Raw genomic sequence first — 20,243 nt, forward strand, 5'->3', positions numbered from 1 at the left:
CCCTCTGCCCATTTCTTGATTGGATTATTTATTCTTTGGGTGTTGAGTTTGATAGTCTTTATAGATTTTGGATACTAACCCTTTATCTGATATGTGGTTTGCAAATATCTTCTCCCATTCTGTCAGTTGTCTTTTGGTTTTGTTGACTGTTTCCTTTGCTGTGCAAAAGCTTTTGCTATTGAATGTTTTTCCATTTCCCATTAGTTCGTTTTTGCCCTTGCTTCCCTTGCCTTTGGTGATGTTTCTAGGAAGAAGTTGCAGTTGAGGTCGGAGAGGTTGCTGCTTTTGTTCTTCTCAAGGATTTTGATGGATTCCTGTCTCACATTGAGGTCTTTCATCCATTTTGAGTATATTTTTGTGTGTAGTGTAAGGAAGTTGTCCAGTTTCATTCTTCTGCATGTGGCTGTCCAATCTTCCCAACACCATTTGTTGAAGAGACTGTCTTTTTTCCATTGGACATTCTTTCCTGCTTTGTCAAAGACTAGTTGACCAGAGTTGAGGGCTTATTTCTGGGTTCTCTACTCTGTTCCATTGATATATGTGTCTGTTTTTGTGCCAGTACCATACTGTCTTGATGATTACGGCTTTGTAATAGAGCTTGAAGTCTGGAATTGTGATGTCATTAACTTTGGCTTTCTTTCTTTTCCTTTTTTTAAAGATTTTATTTATTTATCTGACAGAGATCACAAGTAGGTAGAGAGAGAGAGGAGGGAGCAGGCTCCCCGCTGAGCAGAGAACCTGATGTGGGGCTCTTTCCCAGGACCCTAAGATCATGACATGAGCTGAAGGCAGAGGCTATAACCCACTGAACCACCGAGGTTCCCCTTTGGCTTTCTTTTTCAACCTTCCTCTGGATATTCAGTTTTTTCTGGTTCCATGTAAATTTTTAGGATTATTTGTTCCATTTCTTTGAAAAAAATGGATGGTATTTTGATAAGGATTGCATTAAATGTGTAGATTGCTTTAGGTAGACATTTTCACAATATTTTTTCCTCCAATCCATGAGCATGGAACGTTTTTCCATTTCTTTGTGTCTTCCTCAATTTCTTTCATGAGTACTTTGTAGTTTTCTAAGTACAGATTCTTTGTCTCTTTGATTAGGTTTATTCCTAGGTATCTTACAGTTTTGGGTGCAATTGTAAAGGGATCGACTCCTTAATTTCTCTTTCTTCTGTCTTGTTGTTGGTGTATAGAAATGCAACTGATTTCTGTGCCTTGATTTTATATCCTGACACTTTAATGAATTCCTGTGTGAGTTCTAGCAGCTTTGGAGTGGAGTCTTTTGGGTTTTCCACATAAAGTGTCATATCATCTGCAAAGAGTGAGAGTTTGACTACTTCTTTGCCCAGTCAGATGTCTTTAATTTCTTTTTATTGTCTGATTGCTGAGGCTAGAACTTCTAGTACTATATTGAATAGCAGTGGTGATAGTGGACATCCCTGCTGTGTTTTTGATCTTAGCGGAAAAGCTCTCAGGTTTTCCCCATTGAGTTGATATTTGCTGTGGGTTTTTCATAGATGGTTTTGATGATATTGAGGAATGTACCCTCTATCCCTACACTTTGAAGAGTTTGAATCAAGAAAGGATACTGTACTTTGTCAAATGCTTTTTCACCATATATTGAGAGTGTCATATGGTTCTTGTTCTTTCTTTTAGCTATTAATGTACTGTATCACACTGATTGGCTTGCGGATGTTGAACCAACCTTGCAAGCCCAGGAGTGAATCCCACTTGGTCACAGTAATTAATCCTTTTAATGTACCATTGGATCTTATTGGCTAGTATTTTGGTGAGAATTTTCCCATCTGTGTTCATCAAGGATATTGGTCTGTAACTCTCCTTTTTGGTGGGGTCTTTGTCTGGTTTTGGAAGCAAGGTAATGCTGGCCTTATAAAATGAGTTTGGAAGTTTTCCTTCCATTTATGTTTTTTTGGGAACAATTTCAGGAGAATAGGTATTCTTCTTTAAATGTTTGGTTGAATTCCCCTGGGAAGCGGTCTGGCACTGGGCTCTTGTTTTCTGGGAGATTTTTGATGACTGCTTCAATTTCCTTACTGGTTATGGGTCTGTTCAGGTTTTCTATTTCTTCCTGGTTCAGTTGTGGTAGTTTATATGTCTCTAGGAATGCAACCATTTCTTCCAGATTGTCAAATTTGCTGGCATATAGTTGCTCATTATTTGTTCTTATAATTGTTTGTATTTCTTTGGTGTTTGTTGTGATCTCTCCTTTATCATTCATGATTTGATTTATTTGGGTCCTTTTTTCTTTTTGATAAGTCTGGCCAGGGGTTTATCAGTCTTATTAATTCTTTCAAAGAGCCAGCTCCTAGTTTCCTTAAGTTGTTCTACTGTTCTTTCGGTTTCTATTTCATTGATTTCTGCTCTGATCTTTATTATTTCTCTTCCCCTGCTGGGTTTAGGCTTTCTTTACTCTTCTTTCTTCAGCTCCTTTAGGTATAGGGTTAGGTTGTATACTTGAAATATTTCTTGTTTCTGGAGAAAGGCTTGTATAGCTATATACTTTCCTCTCAGGACCACCTTTACTGTGTCCCACAGATTTTGAACAGTTGTGTTTTCATTAATTTTTGTTTCCATGAATTTTTTAAATTCTTCTTTAATTTCCTGGTTGACCCATCCATTCTTTAGTAGGATGCTCATTAGCCTCTATGTATTTGAGTTCTTTCCAACTTTCCTTTTGTGATTGAGTTCTAGCTTCAGAGCATTGTGGCCTGAAAATATGCAGGGAAAGGTCCCAATCTTTTGGTACCAGTTGAGACCAGGATTTGTAACCAGGATATGATCTATTCTGGAGAAGGTTCCACATACACTAGAGAAGAATGTGTATTCTGTTGCTTTGGGATGGAATGTTCTGAATATATCTGTGATGTCCATCTGGTCCAGTGTGTCATTTAAGGCCTTTATTTCCTTGCTGGTCTTTTGCTTGGATGATCTGTCCATTTCAGTGAGGGGAATGTTAATGTCCCCTACTATTATTGTATTATTGTTTTTTTGTTTTTATGTGTTTCTCTGATTTTCTTATTAGTTGGTTTATATAGTTGGCTGTTCCCATGTTAGGGACATAGATATTTAACATTTTTAGATCTTCTTGTTGGACAGACCCTTTGAGTATAATATAGTGTCCTTCCTCATCTCTTATCTTAGTCTTTGGCTTAAAATCTAATTTATCTGCTATAAGGACTGCCACCCCACCTTTCTTTTGATGTCCATTAGCATGATAAATTGTTTTGCATTCCCTCACTTTAAATTTGGAGGTGTCTTTGGGTCTAAAATGAGTTTCTTGCAGACAGTATATTGATAGGTTTTGGATTTTTATCCATTCTGATACCCTGTGTCTTTTGATTAGGACATTTAGCCCATTTACATTCAGGGTAACTATTGAAAGATATGAATTTAGTGCCATTGTAATGCCTGTAAGGTGACTGTTACTGTATATTGTCTCTGTTCCTTTCTGGCCTACTACTTTTAGGCTCTCTCTTTGCTTAGAGGACCCCTTTCAATATTTCCCATAGGCCTGGTTTGGTGTTTGCAAATTCTTTTAATTTTTGTTTGTCCTGGAAGCTTTTTATCTCCTATTTTCAATGATAGCCTAGCTGGATATAGTATTCTTGGCTGCATATTTTTCTCATTTAGTGCTCTGAATATATCATGCCAGTTCTTTCTGACCTGCCAGGTCTCTGTGGATGAGTCTGGTGCCAATCTAATATTTCTACTGTTATATGTTACAGACTTCTTGTTTTGAGCTGCTTTCAGGATTTTCTCTTTGTCACTAAGACTTGTAAATTTTACTGTTAGATGATGGGTGTGAACCTATTTTTAATTGATTTTGAGGGGGGTTCTCTGTGCCTCCTGGATTTTGATGCTTGTTCCCATTGCCATATTAGGGAAGTTCTCTACTATAATTTTCTCCAATATATCTTCTGCCCCTCCTCTCTCTCTCTCTCTCTCCTTCTTTTGGGATCCCATTATTCTAATATTGTTTCATCTTATGGTATCACTTAGCTCTCGAATTCTCCCCTCGTGATCCAGCAGTAGTTTGTCTCTCTTTTGCTCAGTTTCTTTATTCTCTGTCATTTGGTGTTCTATATCACTAATTCTTTCTTCTGCCTCATTTATCCTAGCAGTAGGAGCCTCCATTTTTTATTGCACTGCATTAATAGCTTTCAACTTGGTTGAAATTAATAGATTTCAACTTGGTTAGATTTTAATCGTTAATAGCTTTCAACTATTGGTTGAAATTAATAGATTTCAACTTGGTTAGATTTTAGTTTTTTTATTTCTCCAGAAAGGGATTTTATTTCTCCAGAAAGCGATTCTCTCATTTCTTCTATGCCCTTTTCAAGCCCAGCTAGCACCTTGATAATCATCATTCTGAACTCTAGTTCTAACATATTACCAATGTCCATATTGATTAGGTCCCGAGACTTTGGTACTGCTTCCTGTTCTTTATTTTGTAATGAGTTTTTCCACTTTGTCATTTTATCCAGATAAGAATATATGAACGAGAGGGTAAAATACTAAAGTGTGGCAAAGACCCCAGAAAAATATACGCTAACCAAATAGAAAGAAACCCAAAATGGGGGGAGAATATTGGGGGGGTGTGTAAAAATAAATAATAAATTAAAATTTAAAATTAAAAAAAATATATTTATATGTATATATATATTTTTTAGACCAGTGGATAAAACAGAGCGACCCATTTGAGTTTGGGTGTAATCTGGTCTCTTAGAAGAAACTACCTCCCAAAAGTTTGAAGAAAGAAAAACTTATATATATGCAAACATAAGGGTAAACACGATGAAGGGATGGAATATGACTGTAAAGATGAAAATTTAAAACAATTCTAAAAAGGGATTGACAAGTTGGTTGGAAAAAGGAATAAAAAGAGGAGAATGTGATCAGGCTGGAGCTAGATTTAGGGTATAATTTGATCTACTAGAAGAAATTCTATCAAAATTTTAAAGGAAAAAACCCTGTATGTATACAAAAAATGTTAAATACAATGAAGGGATAAAATATGATTATAACAATGAAAATTTAAAAAAATCTTTTTAAAAGTGATAAGTTAAAATAGTTAAAAATGTTAAAAGAGGAAAGAGGAAAAGTTAACAAGGATAGAATAAGAAAGAAATAAAATTTAAAAACTTTAACTTTGCAAGACTAAAGCATCATGGGAGAAAAGCTATGAATTCGGTGTTGCTTTCCTCTAGCTCAGAAGTTCTGCAGTACTCATTGATTGGTGAACTTGGTCTTGGCTGGATGTTCTTGCTGATCTTCTGGGGGAGGGGCACATTGCAGTGATTCTCAAATGTCTTTGCCCAAGGTGGAATTGCACTGCCCTTGCCAGGGGGCAAGCTAAGTAATCTGCCTGGGGTTTCTCTCGGTAGCTTTTTTTCCCTAAACGCTTTCCATACAGCTTTGGAGGATGGAGTGAAGATGGCGGCCTCCCACTCTTCCCATTGGAGGAACCAAGAGCTCAGGGCCACACTCCTCAGTGCGCCCTCAGAAAAAAGCAGTCAATTCCTCCCATCTCCCCGGCTGCACTCTGTGCTCACCTGGCTGATGATGGAGCATTTCTATCTTTGGCACCTGGCCCCCTTTGGAGTCTCCCAATCCAGCAGATTCCTGCCACACACCCCTGTGCAGATCCTCCAGATCTGCCACTTATGGGGTCCCTGCTCAAAGAGCCGTGACTCAACTCTGCCTTGGATCATGGTTTAAGGTAACCTTGAGCTGAGAGCCCACTGCTCAGATCCATCTCTGTAGCCAGCTTCCCTGCTCCTATACCTGTCAGCTCTGCCACACTCAGACACCCCCAGGCTTTCTGTGACCCCATGGGTCCCACACTGTCCCCACGAGAGTTCCACCACCACTTAGCCTCTGGAATGACATCCCTCAGTGGAGCAGACTTCTGAAAGTTTTGATTTTGTGCTCAGCTGCTCCACCGCTTGCCTAGAGCCAGCCCCTCTCCCTGCAGTCTATCTTCCCGACTATTTGGATTCACTTTTCTGCATGTCCTGCCTTCCAGAAAGTGGTCGATTTTCTATTCCTAGAATTGCTGCTCCTCTTCTCCTCTATCTCCTTTTGAGTTTGTAGGTCTTCAGAATGGTTTGATAACTATCTATCCGAACTCCTAGGACCTAATGTTGTTTCAGTCTTTTACTCCTCTGCCATCTTGCTTCCCCTATGTGTCTGTTTTTGTGCTGTCTTGGTGATCACAGCTTTGTAGTAAAGCTTAAATCAGGCAATGTGATGCCCCCTACTTTGTTTTTTCTTTTTCAGCATTTCCTTAGTAATTTAGGGTCTTTTCTGGTTCCTTAAAAATTTTTGGATTGATTGTTCAAGCACTTTGAAAAATGCCAGTGGAATTTTGATCAGGATGCATTGAAAGTATAGATTGCTCTGGGTAGTATACACATTTTAACAGTGTTTATTCTTCTGATCCATGAGCATGGAATGATTTTTCTTTTTCTTTTTCTTTTTTTTTTTTTTTGGTGCCTTCTTCAATTTCTTTCATGAAATTGATCCATTACCTCCTTAGTTAGGTTTATTCCAAAGTATCTTACGGTTCTTGGTATTATAGTAAATGGAATTGATTTTCTAATTTCCCTTTCTTATATTTTCATTGTTAGTGTATAAGAAAGCAACTGATCTCTGTGCATTGATTTTACATCACCACATTACTGAATTGCTGTATGAGTTCTAGTAGTTTGGGGGTAGAGACTTAGGTTTTCCATATAAAGTATCATGTTGTCTGCAAAGAGAGAGAGTTTGACTTCTTCTTTGCCAATTTGAATACCTTTTCTTTTTGTCGTCTGATTGCTGTTGCTAGGGCTTCTAGTATATGTTGAACAACAGTGGCAAGAGTAGGCATCCTTGTCATTTTTCTGATCTCAAAGGGAAGGCTGTCAGCTTTTCCCCATTGAGAATGATATTCACTCTGGGTTTTTCATAGATAGATTTTATGAAGTTGAGGAATGTTCCCTCTATCCCCCTACTTTGAAGAGTATTAATCAGGAACAGATGCTGTTATTTTGTCAAATGCTTTTTCTGCATCAGTTGAGAGGACCATGTGGTTCTTCTCTCTTCTCTTATTGATTTGTTCTATGACATTGATTGATTTGTGAATGTTGAACCACCTTGCATCCCATGCATAAGTCCCATCTGGTCATGGTGGGTAATGTTTTTAATGCACTGTTGGATCCTATTAGCTAGGATCTTGTTGAGAACATTAGCATCCATATTCATCAGGGATATTGGTCTGAAATTCTCCTTTTTAATGGAACCTTTGCCTGGTTTGGGGATCGAGATAATGCTGTCTTCATAGAAAGAGTCTGGAAGTTTTCTTCTGTTTCTATTTTTTGAAACAGCTTCAGGAGAATAGGTATTATTTCTTTGAATGTTTGGCAGAATTTCCCAAGGAATCAGTCATGTCCTGGGCTCTTATTTTTTGGGAGGTTTTTGATCACTGCTTTAATCTCTTTACTAGATATTGGTCTATTCAGGTTTTCAATTTGTTCCTGTTTCAGTGTTGGAAGCTTATAGGTTTCCAGGAATGCCTCCATTTCTTCTGGGTTGCTTAACTTATTGGCATATAACTGTTGATAATAATTTCTGATGATTACTTCTATTTCCTTGGTGTTAGTCATGATCTCTCCCCTTTCATCTATAATTTTATTAATTTGGGTTCTCTCTCTTTTCTTTTGGATTAGTTCGGCCAGTAGTTATCGATCTTATTGATTCTTTCAAAGAACCAGCTTCCTTTTTTTTTTTTTTTAAGATTTTATTTATTTATTTGACAGAGATCACAAGCAGGCAGAGAGAGAAAGAGAGGAGGAAGCAGGCTCCCCACCGAGCAGAGAGCCCCATGCAGGGCTCAATCCCAGAACGTTGGGATCAAGACCTGAGCCGAAGGCAGAGGCTTTAACCCACTGAGCCAGCCAGGCGCCCCGAAGAACCAGCTTCTTGTTTCGATGATGTGTTCTGCTGTATCTCTAGTTTCTAACTCATTGATCTCTGCTTTAATCTTGATTATTTCCCTTCTTGTATGTGGTGTTGGCTTAATTTGTTGTTGATTTTCCAGTTCTTTAAGGTGTAAAGAAAGTTGGTTTATTCAATTTTCTTGAGTGAGGCTTGGCTGGCTATGTATTTCCCCCTTAGGATTGCCTTTGCTATATCCCATAGGTTTTGGACCTATGTGTCTTCATTCTCATTGGTTTCCATGAATTGTTTAAGTACTTTTTGATTTCCTGATTGATCTAAAAATTCTTGAGCAGGGGATGGTCTTTAGCTTCCAAGTGTTTGAATTCCTTCCAAACATTTTCTTGTGGTTGAGCTCCAGTTTCAAAGCATTTTGGTCTGAGAATATGCAAGGAATAATCTCAGTCTTTTGGTATCAGTTAAGCCCTGATTTGTCACCCAGTATGTGGTCTATTCTGAAGAGAGTTCCATGTGCACTTGAGAAGAATAAGTATTCTGTTGTTTTAGGATGGAATGTTCTGTATATATCTATGAGGTCCATCTGGTCCAATATGTCATTCAAAGCCCTTGTTTATTGATTTTCTGCTTGGGTGGTCTATTACTGAGAGTGGTGTGTTAAGATCCCCTACAATTAATGTATTCATATCAATATGACTATTTTGATTAATAGTTGGCTTATGTAGTTGGCTGCTCCCCTATTGGGAAGGCATAAACATTTACAATTGTTAGATCTTCTTGGTGGATAGACCCTTTAAGAATGATGTAGTGTCCTTCTGTATTTCTGACTAGTCTTTAGCTTAAAATCTAATGTATCTGATATGAGAATTGCCACTCCTGCTTTCTTTTGAGATCCACTGGCATGAAAAATGGTTCTCCATCCCTTCACTTTCAGTCTGCATGTATCTTTAGGTTCCAAATGTGTCTCTTGTAGACAGCATATGGACGGGTCCTGTCATTTTATCTAGCCTGCAATCCTGTGCTGTTTTATGTGAGCATTTAGGCTGTTCACGTTGAAAGTGATTATTGAAAGATAAGTTTTTATTGACATCATGTTGCCTGTGAAGTCCTTTTTCCTATAGATTGTCTCTGTAAATTTCTTTTCTCTGTCACTCTTGGGTTCTTTCTTCTTTTATAGAACCCCCATTAATATTTCTTGTAGTGCCAGGTTGGTGATCACATCATCTTTTAAGCCTTGCTGGTCTTGGAAGCTCTTTATCTCTCCATCCATTTTGAATGCCAGCCTTGCTGGATAAAGTATTTTTGGCAGCATGTTCTTCTCATTTAGTGCCCTGAATATGTCTTGCCAACCCTTTCCAGCTTGCCAGGTTTCTTTGGACAGGTCTGACATTATTCTGATGGTCCTTCCTCTGTATTTAAGGAATCTCTTCCCCCTAGTTGCCCTTAAGATCTTTTGTCTGAAATTATGATTTGTGAATTTCACAATTAAATGTCTGGATGTCTTACTAGACTCGCTGATCTTTGAGGGGGGGTCCTTTCTGCCTCTAGGACATGAACACTTGTTCTATTCCCCAGATTAGGGAAATTTTCATACAGAATTTTTACAGCTATATCTTCTAGTCTTCTCTCTGTCTCCACCCCACTCAAGAATCCCAATAATTCTGACATTGGAATGTTTCATGACATCATTTCCCTGATGCTGTTTTCATGGCTTTTTTGTTCCAGGCCTCCTCCTGATCCTTCTTTACTATTGGTTTGTTTTCTAGATCACTAATTCTATCTTCTGCCTCGGTTACCCTAGCTGTAAGAGTATTCAGATTAGATTGGATCTCATTGATAGCATTTTTTAGTACTGCCAGATCAGCTCTTACTTCTGCCCTTAGAGATTCTATGTTGTCACTAATGGTCTTCTCCAACCTAGCCATTGCCCGGGTGATTGTTACCCTGAATTCCTTTCCGACATACTGTTTATGTCCATATCCAATAATTCTGTCTCAGAGGGCACAGTCTCTGAATTTTTCCTCTGTTGGGTCTCCCTCCTCCTAGTCATTTTGGTGAGAGGTGGTTGATGGGTTGTATAGCTGAATATATCAACCACGATCCAGGCAAGTGCTCCCTTTTTTGGCGCCACAGTAAGGATGTCTATGGATAAATCAGGGCTAGATCTCCTCATGGATGAGCGAAGTGGCTGCTTGCTCCAAGATTAGGCCTCAAGAATGCAAGCCATACCAACTCTTCCTAGCAGCAATCTGCACTGCCTAAAAATTACGACAGAAAAATATTTTTGAATTTTCAGTTTTTCTTTTCCCCACGTTTTCTTTTTTTTTTTTTTTTTTAATACAAATACTCCAGAGAAAATATATCAACAACTAACTGGCAAGTGGGAGAAAGGTGTGGAGCCTGATTGATTCACTCTTTCCCTCTTCTTCTGTCCTCCCCCTCCTCTCTACCCCTCTTAAAAAAAAAAAAAAAAGTATCGAGAAGAGAATAAAATCCCATGATTCTATCATCCACAGATAATCACTATTCACATTTAGTGTTTCTTGTCCCATGCCTAATGGTGTTCATAACTGACGTTAGTATACTTTTGTTTACATATTTGTATCTTCTCATGTCATTAAAAACTGTCAGCATTTCCTTTTTGTCAGCATAATTTTCACTGACTGTATATATTTAATAAAATGGGTATACAGTATGCAGTGTATGGGTATGCAGTGAGCCATGCAGTGGAGGTGCTGACTAGGATAGGCTTGCACCAGCATTTAAGTCAAGGAAGGGTGACACAGCTGAACCAGTTGCATAGGAATTATTCTTTCCTTCTCCCAGCCCTCAGTATACTGAAGACAAAGAGAGGCCTAGATAACTGCAGAGGGATGAGAAGGAATCACTCACTATTATACCTTTCTTTCTCAGTGAAGGTTCTTTAGGCCTCAGGGCAGACCTGTCCTGGGAGAGGGGAAAGAACTGTAAATTAGATGTGATTGACATTTTAAATTGGATTAAGTTTGCTTGAAATGGACTTTTTTTGAATACTTGAAAATTACTGGAAAGCTGAAGAAACTGATATTCAGGGATAGGAAGGTGAAATTCTGGATGGCAAATTGAAAGCAATGATTGGAGAAAAATAATTAAGCCACTTCTTGTTTTAATTCCCCACCATGTAATATCGGGAAATGTTTTTTGATTAACTTTAATGATAATGTAGTAGAGAGATTTTACTTGAAATTTATTCCTTCTTAAAATAGCCATGTGGATGAGGCCTGTGAAAGCATGATTCTCCAAGTTGTATTGATAGGGAGTCTCTGAACTCAAGGGAGAAGGGATGATCTTCTCCCTTCTTTTTTCTTAAAAACAAAAACAAACTTTTGGTAGGGGGGGGATGAGGAGATGTGGATCAAAGGGTACAAACTGTCAGTTAAAAACTGAGTAAGTCCTGGGGAACTAATGTACAGTATGATGATTAAAGTTAATAATACTATATTGTATACTTGAAATTTGCTAAACTTTTAGATGCTTTTACCATACACAAAAAAATGGTAATTACAAGAGGTGATAGCTGTGTCAAATTAACTTGATTATGGCAATCATTTCATAGTGTGTACAGATATTAAATATTTACATTGTACCCCTTTAAAAAACACATCACATGGTGTGACCTACATATATATTTTTGTCAGTCATACTTCAGTAAAACAGGAAAATGGCTTTTTCCCCTTGATCATAACATTAATATATTCATACTGTAAAGAATTTTAAAACTTCTGAAAAGTACAGATAATAAACCTCAATGCAGTCCATCACTCCATCCCAAACAGGAACAGCAGCCTTTGGGAATATTCTTGCAGGTTTCCTTGTGTCTTCGTAAATTGCTTATTGCCCCTTCCTTTTTCCAAAGCTGAAATCATACTCATAAAATTTTTGTAGCCTGCAGTTGAGGCTGCATAGAGAAGCAGAAATGGTAACATAAAAATATTCACTGATGAAGTGACCACTCAGCATTTCTGACTTCTCCCGGGAAGCTTGAATTTATCCACTCAATTTAGCCACTGTTTCTTTCTCTGTGCTGGGGGCTATTCCAATGCAGATAAGATTGGGAAGTTATTTCTGGAGGTCAGTGAAGGATACTGGAGATCTATATGCTCACTGACAAATCTGTCTAGGTTGGACCAGTTGAAAAACTGATGAAGCAATCAACAGAGATGACAAGAAGATAGGCATTTTATTTTATTTTTTTTTTAAGATTTTTGATTTATTTTTTAGGAACAAGGGGGCAAGGGACAGAAGGCTAGTGAGAAGCAGGCTCCCTGGGAGCCTGTCACGGTACTTGATCCCAGAACCCCAGGATCATGACCTGAGCTGAAGCTGGACACTTAACCATCTGAGCCACCCAGGTGCCCTGAAAATAGGCTCTTTAAAGAAAAGTATTGCACATGACATCATATTAACCTAACCTTTGGGGAACATCAGTATAGCTCCCAGGTAGTGTTGCTATTGTAATGCCAGTAAGCAAGATGAAATGAAGGATGTGGTGTTCTGTTGTATATCATTTTGTAGGAAAAATCAACCCCCCCAAAAAACCCACTATTTTTATTCATTCTTTGATCCAATATTTAGTACCTGGATATAAAGTTTGCCTAAATGTTGTTAAACTGCCAAGCATGTTTCATCCTAACATTTATAGGGTTCTTTCTCAGTATAAATTCCGTATCAGATTTGTTTCCCATTATGAATATGAATGAATAATTATTATGGATATGAATACTTACTAGCCTTCTACTAATACTACCAGGGGACACCTGTATTTAATTTTTATTAATCCTGTAAACTGCTTATAACTTCCATAATAAACACTGTAGTTCCCCTTATCTGCGGTTTCAGTTACCTAAGATCAGCCTTGGTCTGGAAGCAGATGATCCTCTTTCTGACATGCTGTCAGAAGGTCAGTGGTAGCCTAATGCTGCCTGTGTCATTCACCTCCCTTCATCTTATCACATAGGCATTTTACCATCTCACATCATCACAAGAAGAGTGAGTATAGTTCGGTAAGATATTTTGAGAGAGAGACCACATTCATATTATAGTATAGTGGTATAAATGTTCTATTGTGTTATTATTATTGTTAGCTTCTTACTATACCTGGTTTATAAATTAAACTTTATCATAGGTGTGTTTGTATAGGAAAAACATAGTGCACATAGGGTTTGGTACTCAGTGCAATTTCAGGCGTCCACTGAGCTCTTAGAACATATCCTCTGCAGATAAGGGGGGACTACATAGTAATCAAATAACATTTTTTCTTGTGAGTAAGCATAAGCTAGAAAAGCTATTTTTATCTGAAATTAAGTAAATACTTAAAAACCTGTAATTCCAGGTTATAATATATTTCCTTAACCTTTTTTAGGTCTAAATAATAGTCCAATATAGAATGTACCACTTCTGTCTTTCCTGGAATTAGGGCCAGATTTCTCATATTCTTCTCACTCTGATACATTGATGACTAGTCATCATTAGACTGGTATATTCAAAAAGCTTTGCTAATCTGCTAAAGTGGGTTTTTAATTGTGAGCTTTTATTCTTTTAATTACAATAGTTGTCATATAAATAATTAGCATCTGGGGTTTTTGTGCTGTATTCCAATTCTCCAGGATCCTCCTTTTTACCATGCACATCAATCACCTGGGGATCTTGTTCTGATTCAATAGGTGTGGTGGGGGTAAAATTCTGCATTTGAAACCAGCTCAGATATAAAGCCAATGCTGCAAGCCTTTGGACCACACTTTGAATTGTTGCCTTTTTGATAACAGTTTTGGGAACAAAAGCCAGTCAAAGCTTTTTGAAGCCATTTCTTGTTATAACTTTATGACACATGCCTTGTTTATTAGTAATACATATTTTTCCAACAGGAAAATAGATGTTGAATTGTAGCGTGTGAGTTTTTCTAGTTTTTGTGTTGGGCATACTATCTACAGTGGTGGCATTTAGAAAGAATGAATGTACCGATGACAACAATGATGTAGTAATAACTGACAGGTACTGATGACTTATTAGGCCCCAGACGCTGTGCTATACAAAGATTGACTAAATTTTTTGAACAAAACTATGAAGTAGACATTATTATTGTTACTCCATTTAAAAATGAAAGGCTTGGTAAAAAGTTAAATGACTTGCCTGTGGTCACAGAGCCAGAGCAGGGACAGAACTGGAACATCAACACAAGAAGTTAGTCTGACTCTAAAGCTTCTTGTTTGGAAAATCTTTTCTTGTCTGACAGTAATCCAAAAACTAGACATCATAAAATGGATTTTCTAGCTTCTTTCCCAAAAGATTTTTTAAAGATCATTTTCCTTATGTTTTCCTTCCTTGTGGCTTTCCCAAGATACTGGTGATCTCTAGCTTTTTTAAGTCTTCCTTTTTGTATATTTGTATTTAGATCTCAACTTTCATATTCTTTTGATGTAAAAATTTATAAAGAAGGAGTAGTAGGTAGTACCCTGCCCTGAATGAAAGATAAAAGTGTTTTTAGTAATGTTGAGACTGTTTTATTTGAAAGACGAGCCCTGGAAAACTTTAGATTTATAAGATTATCAGAGAAGAATGGCTATTTCTTTTGAGTGTTCTTAAAACTTGGGCTATTTTTCTCTTTATCTAAATGGCAGTTGTAATTTAGTGATTAATCTGGAGACATACCTTCCGTTCTGAGTTCTCCTGCCAGACCACCAGATGGTCTTAGAGAAGCCAAGGAGCCCCTCTGCCTTGCCTTCTCAGCCTGTCAAATGACAACACTAGTACCTTTAACTCTTAGGCTGTGAAGGGAAAGAGGATTTGTAAGTAGAGATGTTTGTAAAAATTTGTGACAATGAGTGAAAGCTGTTTAGAATTAGATATGGTACCTCCCTTGCAGTTTCATTTGGAAGTCAATAAACACAGCACAGGTCATGATCCCTAAGAATATAACTGGCTTATTACTCATCTCCAAGTAATAAGAGATTATTTATTTTCATTATCCCTGTTTGTTTTTTACAGTCCATCAATATTATGGAACTGACTTTACAGAAATATGGAAGTTATGAAAAATTTGAGCAGGCCACTGGTGGCAGCCTGCTATCTAAAACTCGAATCTGGAGTCATGTTCGGAAGTACATGATGAAAGAAGGCTGCCTGGGTGAGGTATGAATCGGGAGTGACACGAGATGCTGTTGGCATTTTAACTGCTCATTAAATTAGTCACCCAGAGATCTCACTATATTGAATTGTTGTGTTCAACTTCATTATGTTTTTCTTTACTTATACTACCCTTTCTGTATAGCCTATGGGATTATGGGAATTTTTTAATGAAAATTATAATGAAGCAATTTGCCTCAGTGGCCTCCTCTTATTAGCAGCCCGTTCAGAATGACCAAGCAGTGAAGTGGTCTCTGGCTTGTGTACCATCCTTTGCATCATTTTAACTGGGGCCGGGGTCGGGGGGTCTGTATTTGAGAGCACAACAGGGCACTGCTTCCTCAGTATAGCCCTCTACTTTTCTTCATTCCAGGAAAGGCTCTTGGGTTGCCCATGCTTAGAAGTGGAAGGGTCAGAAGTAATTATCATCATCTTGGTATCGGGAGATTCAAATTGGAAATAAAAATGTACTGGTTTATGGGTCTCTTGTTTCCTGTGAAAGCTTCCTCTCCCCAGCCTCTACATTTTGTTTTATATAAATGTATTTGTGTCCTCTTCTTAGATTGTAGTTCATCTCACTGAAGATCTGCTTTCCCGAGCTTCAATGACAGTGGTAAATGGGTGCCCAACACTGACCATTAATGTTTCCACAGCACGTGAGCACTGGCTGGAGGGAATGCTGAGGCATGAAATAGGTAGGGGTAGCCCTTCATTTGTTCACTTATAATATCAGAAATCAGCTGCAAAGAAACCTTTTTATAATGGTTTTTTTCTTAGCAGTATTTGGCGAAAGGTAATGAAATTGTTAGTTTTCATTTGAGCTAAGATATTAATGTCTCAGTTCAGATTAGATTTTTTCAGTACCATGTAGCTGTATTGAGCTTGGATTAACTCCTGGATTTCAGTTCACCTGTGTTTCTGAAACCAAGGGAAATGGAACTGAATGCTGGATTCCTTTCAGATATCAAGTCTCTGATTCTTCCCTTTAAGAAAATAAATTGTACAAAATTTGTACAAAAAACACTTCTTTGAATGATACATGCAATCCTTTTGAAGGCAAGAGTACCTCCTTCAAAAAGCTTTAGGGTCAGGTCATTTTCCACTTTGTTTTGATTCATAGGTACACATCAATTTGGTTTTAGAACTGTTGGTAGAATCTTTTGTGGAAAAGAATTAAAATGTCATTTCTCGTTTTTCACATGCCTTTTCTTCTCCATAGGCACACATTATTTTCGAGGTATTAACAACCTTCAGCAGCCATGGAACAGTTGGACTGGTCGTAAAAAACATGAGCTAAAGCCAAACAATCCCACAGAGGAAGGACTGGCAAGTATTCACAGCGTCCTTTTTAGAAAAGACCCCTTTTTATGGAGGGCGGCCCTCCTCTACTACACTGTTTATCGAGCCAGCCAAATGTCTTTTTGCGAACTCTTCAAAGATATTGGAAAGTTTGTCAAGGACCCCAATACAAGATGGGATTATTGTGTACGAGCCAAGAGGGGATGGACTGATACTTCTAAACCAGGTGGGTGTCCCTTGATTGTGTGTTTGCCTTATGGTCAGTTGTCTGTTGATTTCAATTACATCCTCATCCACCAGAGAAATCACTCACTAGTGAATAATTAAACCGTTGTTACTTGAGGTCAATGCTAGTCTTCCCAAACCATATTTTGTTAGCATTCTTTATTCAGTTATCATTTTGAAAAATTTCAAGCCTATACAAATATGGAAATGATAGAATTAACACTCATATTACCCATCCTCTAGATTCACCAATTATTAACATTTTGCCAGTTCTTTTTCTTGCTCTCATTTTAAAAACAGCTCTACTTCACTTGACCTACAGTTTGCCCATTAAAATATATAGCTCAGTGGTTTTTAGAATATTCATGGAGTTGTGCAGCTATCACCACTGTCTAATGTTCTCTTTGACCATTAAATTCTCTGTCAGGCATACTGCGTAAACAGTTTTGTTGAGCTCTCTGGCTCTAAGTTTGTCTGGTTCTTTTATTTGGGACATATCCTCTGTCTTCCCAGTTTTTTCTGACTCTATCTGTGTTAGAAAATTCAGCTGCATCTGTCTCCTGCTCTTTAGAAGAGTGGCCTTATGAAGAAGAGCTTCTGTAGTGCTGTGTATTTGGGGCTGGGCATGCGGGGCCAGCAAGATCCACAGTGGTCTGCTAGAGGGGATCTAAAGCTGTCTGGGAAAACTCCTGTGGAGGCCAGGTTGGAGGGGGTGGATCCACAGGAGATTGCAGGGGTAGGATGTGCTGTGTGAAGGGTCTGTGTGAGGAGACCTGCAGCTGCTTTGGAGAACTCCTGCAAGGATAGGCTAAGAGAGCAGGGTATGCTGTTGACAAGCTAGGTGGAGAGTATGCTTGTTCTTTCCCGTTTCTATGTATCTAGGCTGGGGCAGGGAGAGGAATGGCACCTGTCAGCTCTTTTGTTCTTAGAGGAGTCTCCTGAAGATCCCTGCTCCTCCAGCACATATTCTGAGATTAGTAAACATAAATCTCCTTCTCATATACCCTACCTAAAGTTGCTGCTATGCTGTATCTCAGTGGGGCTGTTTGTTATGCTGTCTCTTTAAGGGCAAGGATTCGATTTCCTCTTGCTCCCTGGCTCCCCCAAATCTAAGCTTGGTGATTTTTAAAGTTCTTCGTATTAAGCCCCACTAACTATAAGAACTCATGAAGATAAGTCCCTCTGCCTTTCAAAGCCAAACGTTATAGGGATTTGTTTCTGCAGTGTGGGTCCCTTATGTTTGGGGTGGGTGTTATAGGGTCTGCTCCTCTCCTTTCTCTTTGCTTGCAATATTCCTCTCACCCTTCCCCATCCTTACGGTGTCCTCTCCTGAGGATAGTCTTCTGGGTCAGTTTGGTTTCTGACCACACCTCTGCCCTGTCCACCCTTTTCAGTGTGACCTCTTCTCTACATTTAGCTGTGGAGAGTCTGTTCTGCCAATCTGCTGGTTGTTTTCTGTTGGGTATTTACAATGACATGGGTATTCATAACTAGGTCTACCTGGGACAAGGTGAGCTTAGGATCCTTTCTCAACCATCTTCCCTGTGAGTCCTTTGTCATTGGGGTTTTGATTTGGGTTTCCCTGATGACTAATCATGTTGAGCATCTTTTCATGTGCATTCATTGCATATTTTATGTAGAGAAGGGATCTAAATAGACCCTTTGTCCATTTTTAATTGGGTTATTTGTCTTTTTATTATTGAGTTGTAGGTGTTCTTTGTATATTCTAGTTATGAAGCTCTTATGATTTACAAATATTTTCTCTTCTGTGGGTTGTCTTTCACTTACTTAATAATGTTCTGTGACTTTTTAAAAGTACACTGTACACTTGCTCTTTTATTTCTGAAGCCCTGAGCATGCATCTCCTAAGAATACATTTTTCTAATACAATATTATTATCACACTTATGAAAGTGAGCATAAATTCAACAATCTTAACTAATACATAATATTTGGATTTCCCCAAATCATCTATTCTTCTAAGTTCCTATTTTGCTATAGTATTTTTTTAAGATTTATTATTTGATAAGCAGAGATCACAAGTAGGCAGAGAGCAGGCAGAGAGAGAGAGGGGAAAGCAGGCTCCTCACTGAGCAGAGAGTGCAATGCAGGGCTCAATCCCAGGACTCTGGGATCATGACCTGAGCCAAAGGCAGAGGCTTTAACCCATTGAGCCACCCAGGTGCCCCTTTCCTATAGTATTTTAAAGCCATTTCCAAATACCATGTTCTCTACCTGTAAGTCTTTACTGATAAGGACAGTTTTATTCCTCCTGAAAAGTAGGAGCAAACAACTCATGACATCTGAACCTCATTGAAAAAATGTTCCACCTTTTTTCCATAATTCCCATGCTATTAGCATACTGAAAAAATTAATTTCTTAATACAATTTTAGTCCATTTAATAAAGCAGAATTTTATAAAAATTAACACAATTTATGTCATGATGGGAGAAAAGTTTTCTTTGTAAGTGGAACACTTCAACTAGTTCAGATTTCATGAGCTCTTCCTTTTTCTGTCTTCATATTTTCTTCTATTTTTATTTTTTTTTAAAGATTTTATTTATTTGACAGAGAGAGGGGGAAAGCAGGCTCCCTGCCAAGCAGAGAGCCCGATGCAGGACTCCATCCAGGACCCCGTGATCATGACCTAAGCCAAAAGCAGAAGCTTAACCCACCGAGCCACCCAGCTGCCCCTATTTTCTTCTATTTTTAAATCTCATTCTAATTCTTGTTTTCATATGGAAGAAGAGTATCAATATCTGTTTTTAATGGGGTGAGGGGTGGTATTTTTAAAAACTGAGTTTCTGAACTCCCATCTTCACATTGCCCCCGTGAGACTTACTGAGCTATAGCCATCCTCCCTGCTGCCCCAAGTGACTCCTTGCACATGGGAGTTCAGGTTATGAAGAGTCCTAAATGATCAGTGTTTCTTTATAATTAGAAAAAAATTTTTAACTATGTTTTAACTATGGGGAATGGGAATCTGGGGAAAAGAAATTCATAAAGGGAAGCTACCAGTCTGCACATTATCCTGGTCCTACCTAAGACCTTGCATTTTATATTATGAAGATAGGTAATTCTAATTTACCATACCATTTTTATTCAGGACTGATGCCTACAGTAAAGGGAATGTGTTAGTAGCAATTATTTAGTAATTTTTTTTAAATATTAGAAAATAAAAGCTCTTGTCTTCCTCTAGGCTGCTTTAGTAAAGACCAGGTATACTTGGATGGGATCCTGCAAATTCTCCGGTACAGAGAGACCATTGACTTTCATCTACTGACTGCCCTGGGCAAGGTGAGTGAGACCAGTGGCAGGTAGTCTAGAACACACCAGGTCATCATTCCCTTAGGCTTGGTTTAAGGATTAAATAAGATTCAGATTCCAGTGGTTACTGTTAGTTACTGCCAGATCTCTCCCTCATAAAAGGTACCTTTTTTTTTTTTTTAAAGATTTTATTTATTTGACAGACAGAAATCACAAGTAGGCAGAGAGGCAGGCAGAGAGAGAGAAGGGGAAACAGGCTCCTGCTGAGCAGAGAGCCCTATGTGGGGCTCGATCCCAGGACCCTGAGACCATGACCTGAGCCGAAGGCAGAGACTT

The 20,243-nt window shown here is 38.3% G+C and overlaps 1 protein-coding gene across 5 annotated transcripts in view; it reads left to right on the top strand.

Moving 5' to 3' along the window:
- The window catches only part of MATCAP2 (microtubule associated tyrosine carboxypeptidase 2), a 42,043-nt gene that overhangs the window by 14,377 nt on the left and 7,423 nt on the right, over window positions 1-20,243 (top strand). For 2 of the 5 annotated variants that reach the window (XM_082693166.1, XM_082693167.1), the window contains 4 exons: window positions 14,980-15,123; window positions 15,680-15,812; window positions 16,337-16,642; window positions 19,840-19,937. In XM_082693166.1, the coding sequence (XP_082549292.1) occupies window positions 14,980-15,123; window positions 15,680-15,812; window positions 16,337-16,642; window positions 19,840-19,937 (681 nt within the window). Of the gene's footprint in view, window positions 1-12,834; window positions 12,999-14,979; window positions 15,124-15,679; window positions 15,813-16,336; window positions 16,643-19,839; window positions 19,938-20,243 lie in introns of all 5 variants that reach the window. The other 3 variants (XM_082693169.1, XM_082693168.1, XM_082693170.1) reach the window with 3 other exon arrangements.

The sequence above is a fragment of the Mustela nivalis genome (genome assembly GCF_964662115.1).
Source record: "Mustela nivalis genome assembly, chromosome: 12".
In the NCBI taxonomy this organism is placed as follows: domain Eukaryota; kingdom Metazoa; phylum Chordata; class Mammalia; order Carnivora; family Mustelidae; genus Mustela; species Mustela nivalis.